Genomic DNA, 9,179 nt, shown 5'->3' with positions numbered 1-9,179 from the left:
ATCACCCTCCCTCCCCACATCGCTGAAAGCAAATATTTGCGAAGAGCCTGACGGGTCTAATATAATTCGATGCCTCAAAATTATCTTATATTTATCTAACTCATATATATATAATTATAAACAACACACAACACACCACACATAAGGTGTAGGTGTGTGTGATTTCTCTCATAGATCTTTCTTTCTTTCTTTCTTTCTTTCCTTTCTCTTTCTTTCCACACACAGCTGCTGGAAGCCTTTTCCCCCTTCCCCTCTTCCTTCCCCCACATCTGGCCTACAGACCTCTCCAACCAGCGCTCGCTCTGCTCTCTCTTAGCGTGGTTTCAAGGAGCTTTGCAACCAAATCAAACAAACAAAAACAAACCCAAAATAATAACACAAAACCATCCTGCAAAAGCCTTCTTATCTGTTGATATTGTTGCTGTTGCAAGAGCAGTAAAAGGAGGAGGAGGAGGAGGAGGAGGAGGGAGAAGATGAAATCCCAAACACCCACAACTCAGTGGAGACAATGGAGAGAGAGAGGCACTATAAACAGAGGCTATAAACAATCAATCAATAATAATTTTCCCCTCTTCCCTCCTTTTTAATTTTATTTAGGAAAAGAGGGATGCAATGCATATACAGTATGCATATATGTGTGTGTGTGTGCATGTATGTATGTCTGTATTTCTCCCTCCCTCCCTCCCTCTTTGGAAAGAGAAATCAGGGCGCAGGCCTTAATCCGGTTATTAATGCCTTTTCTCTCGTCGTCTTTGCCTTGTATTAATTATCAGCCCCCGATTTCGAATTACTGCCATCGCAGCGGCGGCGGCGGCGGCCCCATTGTTCATTCCGAGAGGAAGCCCCGCCCCTTCTTTTGTCTCCGCGGGCCCTGATTGGTCGGGAGGGGCGGGAGGGGGGCCTTCGTCACCGCCCGGGAAGCCCATTCATCTGTGCACTTGGGCGTTGGACTCCGCATCTTATTAGCGGCCGGGGAGATTTCTCCATTTTTCCCCCTTGTCTACAGTCTACAAACCTGGGATAACAAAATATATATCTATATATCTCTATATTTTTTATTATTATTATCATCATCATTACTACTACTACTACTACTACTACTACTGCTTTATTTTTTTAATATTTTTTGGGGGTACCAAACTTGGGCTGCTTAATCACATATATCTATATCTGTCTATAGATATATTTCCCCCCTTCGACTTATCATTTTTCCCCACCTTTTTTCCCCTTCCTTCAGCTGCTTTTTTTGTGTTGTTGTTGTTGCTGCTCTCCAGCTTTCTTAATCGCAAAGAAGAGGAAGATTTTAAAAAATCACAACAACAATAACAACAACAACAACCCAGGAGTGTGAATCTTATTTCAATCGAATCGGCTGTGGTTTTGTTCGCTCTCCCCTTCCTCCTCCTCCCTCCTCTCGGGTGTGTGAGTGTGTGTGTGTAGTTGTGTGATTGTGCGTGCGTACGTGTTGCTGCTGCTGCTGCTGCTCCTCTCCTCCTCCTCCTCCAGGCTCCTGGTCTCGCAGCCTTTTTCTACGACCCCCCCCCGCCGCCGCTCTTTTGTTTCCTCTCCCGTTTGGATCTGTGTGTATATATTTTTGTATTTTTCATTTTTACACCTCCCCGAGCCCTTCGTCGAAGAAGAAGAAGACCACCACCACCACCACCACCAGCAGCACCAGCAGCAGCAATGGGCGCCCAGTTCTCCAAGAACGCTGCCAAAGGCGAAGCTGTGGCTGAAAAGCCCGGCGAAGCGGTGGCTGCCTCGCCTTCCAAGGCGAACGGACAGGTAAGGCGGAAAGGGAGCCAAGAGCCGGGGGCTGGCATCCTTACTATTCCGACATTGTTTGGCTTTGAAAAGAAATGATCTCAGCACCCCCCCCCCCTTTTTTAATTCTTTCTCATCGTTGTTCAATCGCGGAGGGGGGCATTTTCTTTTGCAGCTCATGTAGATGTGTGTGTGTGTGTAGATGGGGATGCTTGTCTCCCCCAAGGCTTGGACATAGGCATCTTTGGGGTGTCTTGTGTCTGCTTAAAGGAGGATGGCGAGACTGTCTATGGATTTCTGAATTGCAACAGCCTCTTTTTTCTTTTCTTCCCATAAAAGACAAAAAGGGGGTCCCTTTGGTGCTCTTTGGGGGGGCACAGTAAGGGATTTCGGGGGGGGGGGGAGGCGAAATGCTGGCAAGAGACGTGGTGGCAAGCCCTGCTGGAGAGTGATGGCGATGGTGCCTCCTGTGTCTTGAGGAAGGGGCTGCTGCTGGGGAGGCTGTCTATGTCTTCTCCATCTTGTTTGCTCCTCGACGCTGCCAGAGATTTCCTTGTGGTCCATTGGTTTCGCTCTGGCGGGATCCGTCGAGCTCTGTGTGTGTGTGTGTGTGTGTGTGTGTGTGTGGTGCCTTAAATGGGAGCAGTTGCGACGGAATAGGCGGCCAGTGTGTCTATTTGTGTTGGGCTGAATGTGGGGCAGAGCTGGGGGGTCTTCTTAGCCTCACAAGCCCTTGGGGGAAGGAAAAGGGCTCGCTCTCTCTGCCGGGCTCTTCATTGGAAGCGCATCTTGGCGGATAGCTTCATAGCTGGCATGTTGGGATGTGTTGTCTGTGGGGAGAATTGGGGGGGTCCATGTCCCAAGCCCTATGTGGAGAGAGGGGGGTCGTCTTCCGTGCGTGCCTACGTCGAGCATCGGGGGGGGGGCTGTAGGGGCAGGCGTGGGGGATTCACAGCCTCTGTGGGAAGACAGGGTCCCTTTCTCCGCCGTGGGTCTTCATTGCAAGGATGTCTGGCTGTATGTGTGTGGGGGGGGGGGGGATGGGGCAGAACTGGGAGGCTTCCCAGCCTCACAACCCCCCCCCTCAGGGGGAAGAAAAGGGGCTCTTTTTTTCGAGGTCTTCCATTGCAAGCATTCCTGGCCGCCTGAGGGGGGGTATGGGGCAGAACTGGGGAGGGGGTCCCAATATTCCAGTGGGAAGAATAAAAAGGGGGTGTCTTTCTTTTCCTGGGGTCTCCCACTGTAAGCTTGCAATGGGGGGGGGGCTGGGTGAGTGGCTACAGCGCCCGCAGCTGCTTTTCCTCTTCTGGGAAGAGGAAGGGAAAGGAATAGTAGCGAAAGGATGGGAAGGGGAAGCGCCCCTGGGCTGCTAAGGAAACAATGGCGGGAAAAAGCCTGGAGATGCTGCTCCTTAAAGGCAGGCAGACTGCTGGCAGCGCGCCTTTTCCTCCCGGGGCCCAGAGAGGTGGCCTTTGGGGGGAAGGAGAAGGAGGAGAATTAGAGGAAGGGGCGCAGAGGAGCTTTGTTCCCTGGCAGAGGCGATGCTGGCCGAGGCATCCTGGGGCTCCTCCGCCTCCTCCTCCCTCCTTCAGCTTCGCCTGGTTTTTCCAAGACGGAGCCACAGCGCCCTCCTCAGGCTGAGGCGGGATCCTGCAACGGCTCTGATTTTTTTGGGGGGTGGGGGTTCCCATCCTCCGCTGAGTTAAGGCATCCAGCCCTGACCTGCCTTTGGGTGGCCAGGCGTCCTCCTTTTCCCAGACAAGCCCTACCTCTCAGCCTCTAGTCTGGGAAAGCTCCCCCTGCCCTCTTCTTTCTTTATTTCACTTAGGTCCAAAACACACTGCAAGAATAATTCAGTTTGAGACTACTTTATCTGCCCTGGCTCAGTGCTAGGGAAACATTGGAATTGTAGTTTGAGAAGGCTCAATGTCACACAAAACTACAGTTCCCAGAGTTCCCGAGCATTGAGCCATGGCAGTTAAAGTGGCCCCAAACTGGGTTATTTCTTCAATGTGTTTTGGGCCTAATTTAGTTTCAAAGGTGCAACACGATCTCTCTGCATACTCTTTCAGCCTTTCTGTCCAGGAGGAAGTCCAAAGTGTCCTCCGCTTTGAGCCGGACTAAGAAGCATGGACTGGCATTTAAAGTATGGGTGTGTTTGGCTTTTCTTTGAGAAGGTGGTACAGTCCCTTGAATTTGGTGGTGCCTTCTCCTCCTGCTTTGCGGTGAGGACCTCTGGCCACCCTGGGGATGGTGATGGTGGATTTCCCAAGAAATGGGCGAGGGCCTCCCTGAAGAAAAGACCAACTGGAGTGAAGGCCTGGCTGGTGAGAGGCTGGGCTCAGGAGGGCACCTCCTCTCCACAGCCTTGGCACTGGGTCATCATGGGCTTTCCCTCAAGAAAAACCGCGGGGAAGCCTATGGCAACATGGGCCCAGCCCACCATGGCTTGGCTCCTCCTGTTCCACACCCGTCTCTGCTCCTGCTCCTGCTCCTCCTCCTAGCTGTCAGAAACTGACACTAAAATCATGCATGTTGTTCCAGCATTAATTGTAGAGTTTGTTTATTTCCTCCCCTCTTTGCTGGTTTGATTTTTTTTTTACAAAGGAAATCTAGGAAAACAAAACGGGTGAGATCTTGCAGCTGCCCACATTGGGCACGAGGTCTTCTGTTCAATAATGCTGAGTTACATTTCTTCCAGGAGAATGGCCACGTGAAGGTGAATGGTGACGCCTCACCAGCGGCTGCTGAGGCGAGCAAGGAGGAGGTCCAGGCGAATGGCAGTGCGCCTGCCGAAGAGTCTGTGAAGGAAGAGCAGACTCCCTCAGAGCCAGCCTCCGAGAAGGAGGCTGCGGAAGCCGAGAGCACAGAGCCGGCATCTCCCGCTGAAGGGGAGTCCTCCTCTAAGACTGAGGAAGGGGCCACTCCTTCTTCCAGCAATGAGACCCCGAAAAAAAAAAAGAAGCGCTTTTCCTTCAAAAAGTCCTTTAAGCTAAGTGGCTTTTCTTTTAAAAAGAACAAAAAGGAATCTGGGGAAGGAGCCGAAAATGAAGGTGCAGCTGCTTCTGGAGAAGGGGGGAAAGACGAGGTGGCCGCTGCCCCGGAGGCCACAAGTAACGAGGAGAGCAAAACTGCTCAGGAGGCTTCGCCTTCCGCAGATGCGGCCGCCACTACTGGCAGCACAGAGGAGACAAAGGAGGAGCCGGGTGGCTCTCAGGAGGCCAAATTGGAAGAGACTGCACCCGAGAAGCCTGCAGGAGAGGAGGCCAAGCCGGCTGAAGAGCAGAAGCCGGCCGAGGAGAAACAGGAAGAAGCCCCGGCCGCAACTGCCCCTAGCGCTACCACCGAAGCCACCTCAACTGAACCAGAGCCACCCAAAGCAGAGGAAGCAGCGGCAGCTCCTACACAGGAAGTTCCATCTGAGTCTAGTCCAGAAGCTCCACCAGCTGAGTCGGCAGAGTAAAGGGGGGAAAAAGATGATGATGATGATGATGTTGATGATGATGATGATGGCAATTTTGAGATGATTGAACTTTTCTTCCCCCCCTGTTTGTTTGTTTGGAGTGGTGCCAGGTACTGGTTTTTGAAGAACTTGTCTACAACCAGGGATTGATTTAAAAGATGTCTCTCTTTTTTTGTCTCTACCCACACAGATCCCATCTCAGATCATTCTGTTGCCACCATTCCAACTGGTAGAGGAGAGACTAAATGCCTCCCTCTGCTTTGTTCCTCTTTTTTTGCATCAGTATTAATGTTTTTTTTTCTTTGCATACTTTGCATCTTTATTCAAAATGTAAACTTTCTCTCTCTCTTTCTGTCTCTTTCTCTCTTGTCAATCTATGGACATGCCCATATATGAAGGAGATGGATGGGTCAATAAGGGATAGCAAATGAAGTGATAGGGGTCACAATGGGGAATTAGTGGTGCAAATAATTTGCCAAGAAAATGTGCCACAAGAAATAAGGGGTTAGTCTTTTTTTAAAAAGAAAGTTATTACAATGTATTTTGTGAGGCAGATGTTCTATAAGGTTTACAACACTACAAGTCTTGACTAAGAAGGAAGAAGAAAAATTCCAATACTCAGATTAAAAAAAAATCATAGTCTTAGGAAATTCATTTAAACCATAGGAACTTTCACTTATCTCATGTTAGCTGTACCAGTCAGTGATTAAGTAGAAATACAAGTTGTATAGGCTTTATTGTTTATTGCTGGTTTATGACCTTAATAAAGTGTAATTATGTATTACCAGCAGGGTGTTTTTAACTGTGACTATTGTATAAAAACAAATCTTGATATCCAGAAGCACATTAAGTTTGCAACTTTTTCCACCCTGCCCATTTTTTGTAAAATTGCAGTAATCTTGGACCTTTAAAAAAAAGACCACACAATTTTAAACTCAACCAAGCTGTGATAAGTGGAATGGTTACTGTTTATACTGTGGTATGTTTTTGATGACAGCAGATGATGCTTTCTTTTTCCAGTTGTCTTTGAGAATAAAGAAGAAAAACCAATTTCAGATGCAATGGTTTTTGTGTAGCATCTTGTCTATCATATTTTTTTGTAAATACTGGAGAAGCTTTGACCAATTTGACTTAGAGATGGAATGTAACTTTGCTTACAAAATTGCTATTAAATTCCTGCTTAAGGTGTTCTAATTTTCTGTGAGCACACTAAAAGCGAAAAATAAATGTGAATAAAATGTAGAATTTGGCTGTGTTTCTTTTTCTGGATACTCTTGATAGCTTAGTAGATTGCTTGAACTGTCTAAATTTGTATTAAAAAGGCAACTTGTTTGCCACTTAACATTACTCTTAATTTCTAAATTATGGATTTTGTGGTCTCTTGGCCTTACTAAAAGTTTCTCTGTGGTATGAAGATCTGTAAGGCCTTTAAATGTGCATTGGATTCGAAATTAGCCTGTGCCACTCTGGACACTTAATTGGCTAATGTGAGATCTGGGGAAAAGAGGACTGGAAAGAACTAGAGTGTGTTTATAACAAGCTTGCACCAGTTGACTGTTAAGTGGGGTATGTGTATGGTAAAAAGCCTCAAGGACCACTTTATGTTACATTAGATTGTTATTTTGTAGCTTGAGTTGACTTGACACTTTGACTGTGGTAGTTTGGAATGTCTTGGGCCTTGGCCTGAATTTCCAAACAATGACACCTAAATTCGGGTGTTGGAACAGCAAAGGTCCAATCTTACCTGCGAGTTCTTAACCATTTCATCATTTACTTCAGTGCCTGACTTTAAGCAACCAGCCTTGGAAGTTTGGGCTAAAACAAACATTTTTGTTCTACCAAATGGTGAGCAATACTTTTTTTGTATGTTACTCCCAGCTATAGGTGAGTTAGCAAAAAGCAAAACAAAAATTTCTATATTTGTCTATAAGAGTCATTTGGTGCTTGCCTTTTAACTGTTTAGACTTTTGGGCTAATTTCCACCATACTGCTCAGGGCAAAATATGCCTTAATAAAACAGTAGGCTTTTGTAAAAAAACAAAAAACAAATACACAGTAGTTAATGGTGGTGGAGGGTGGAAATTGATTCAAGGAAGTGTTGCTCCTAGGTTTATAGGTGAAATTTAGTGTTACACTTAACTTGCTTCCATCTATGTTTTCAGCAGTACTTTGCTTTGGAAGCAATTACACTTATTTTATGAGAGAGTGGCACATTAGCACCTTGTTCCCTAAAGAACAAAGCCTGAGCTGAATGAAGTTCAATGGATTCCATACTGAATACATACTCTTATTCAGTTGTCCACATCTTTTTATTTTTTATTTTTGGCTTGTATATATACTCTGGTCACCCTGGTATTTCTCTGTAGTGTTAGAAATGTAATGACTATTATGCTTAAAATGGCCATGGGATGAAATAAATGGATGTAAAATGAGATATTCCATACTAGTGTCATTATTGGACTCCAGCTGTTGGGGGACACTTTCCATTCATAATTCTCACTAAGAGTGTTGACAAAATAGTTGTACACCTCTGATGTGTGACTTTGGCCTATCATAAATACGTATTCTAAAGTCATAAAACAATAAAGCCAGCCTAACGTTTCACATTTTAGGTGGAGTGTGACTTCAATGGAATTTCTTCCCCCCCTTTTCTAGATTATTTTATTTGGGCCATAGTAAGAGATAAGGCTGGTTTGTGCACTGCAGACTGTGGAAAGCACATGTAATCTACACTTAGCTTGGAGCCCTGAATGGGGGCAATTTTCTGTAGGACAATAACTGGTGGCAGATTGTCTCTTTATAATAAGAATGAGTCTTCTAATGGAGTGCAGATTGCAAGCTTTAATTTCTTAATTCTGTTTATAGTTGAACTGTCAAATTTTCCAAACCTCCCCAAAGTTGCTAATTTGCAGTGTGCACATTTCTCGGTCATATATAGAATATATATGTAATCCAGAAAGTGCAAAACAATATAAGGAAGAGGCAACAGCAATCTTGCTTGATTACGAGGAAGGAAGATGCTGGTTTAGAAAGATGTCTATCAGTTTTTGCAGGGTGGCTACTCTTTATGCTGAAGTTGGATGACACATCTTACAGTATAGTCCTATGCTTATCTACTCAGAAGTAAGTCTTATTAAATTCAATGTGGCTCACTTCCAGGTAAGTGAAGTTAGAATTTCAGGCATTGTGTTCCTCCTTAGGAAACCAACATGGATTTAGAATCTTTAAGTATTTCTTGGCCTGTTTATCTGATGTCCCATAGTTCTGCTACCTAGTTAGATGGACATCACAATATGGTGACTGGTAGACAAAATATTGAATGTATAATACAGTACTGTTCTGTGGAAATATATGAGCAGTTTACCACAGAAACTGTTAAATGTTGTATAGTTCAGACAGATTTACAAACAACCCTGTATGCTCAATTGGCTTTAGGTCACATCTAAATGTTATCTAGATATAATTTCATTTATTTACTTGGCACTTTTAAAGCTGAATAGAAATAGTTATTATACCAGAAATCCCTTTTTTGAAGTTATGAAAAGACTAAGGTATGCCTATGTGAAAATTCCACTACTATGTGCATGTGGGATGGGACTTTTCATAATTCCAAGTATGTTTACTCAGAAATAGCCTTATGTCTGTCAATGGGATTTCCACAAAAATGTGTTCAAGATTAGTGGAAATGCTGGTAAATGAGGCTAGGTATCCTTCAGGCATTTTGAACTACCACTCCCATAAGCACCACCATGGCTAATGGTGTGGGATTATAGGAGTTGTAGTTGAAAATATATGGAGGACACCAGGTTGCCTACATCTGTTTAGACTTCACACTGGGATCTGAGCATATTTTTTTTAAAAAAATCTCAGTGCTCAGTGGTTGCTAAGATGTTTTCTTAGCCACATGATCAAAGCAAATTGCTATGAATAGGCAACTTGAGTATGCAGGTCA

The 9,179-nt window shown here is 45.2% G+C and overlaps 1 protein-coding gene across 1 annotated transcript; it reads left to right on the top strand.

The window, feature by feature from the left end:
* Positions 1–930: 930 nt before the first annotated feature.
* MARCKS (myristoylated alanine rich protein kinase C substrate) lies at positions 931–7,659 on the top strand. The gene is made up of 2 exons (XM_042445195.1): positions 931–1,785; positions 4,466–7,659. The coding sequence occupies exons 1-2, from the start codon at positions 1,687–1,689 to the stop codon at positions 5,225–5,227; spliced, it is 861 nt and encodes a 286-aa protein (XP_042301129.1). The 5' UTR covers positions 931–1,686; the 3' UTR covers positions 5,228–7,659.
* Positions 7,660–9,179: the final 1,520 nt, after the last annotated feature.

The sequence above is a fragment of the Sceloporus undulatus genome, chromosome 1 (genome assembly GCF_019175285.1).
Source record: "Sceloporus undulatus isolate JIND9_A2432 ecotype Alabama chromosome 1, SceUnd_v1.1, whole genome shotgun sequence".
NCBI classification, from domain to species: Eukaryota; Metazoa; Chordata; class Lepidosauria; order Squamata; family Phrynosomatidae; genus Sceloporus; species Sceloporus undulatus.
This window is presented reverse-complemented; position numbering and strand designations above follow the sequence as displayed.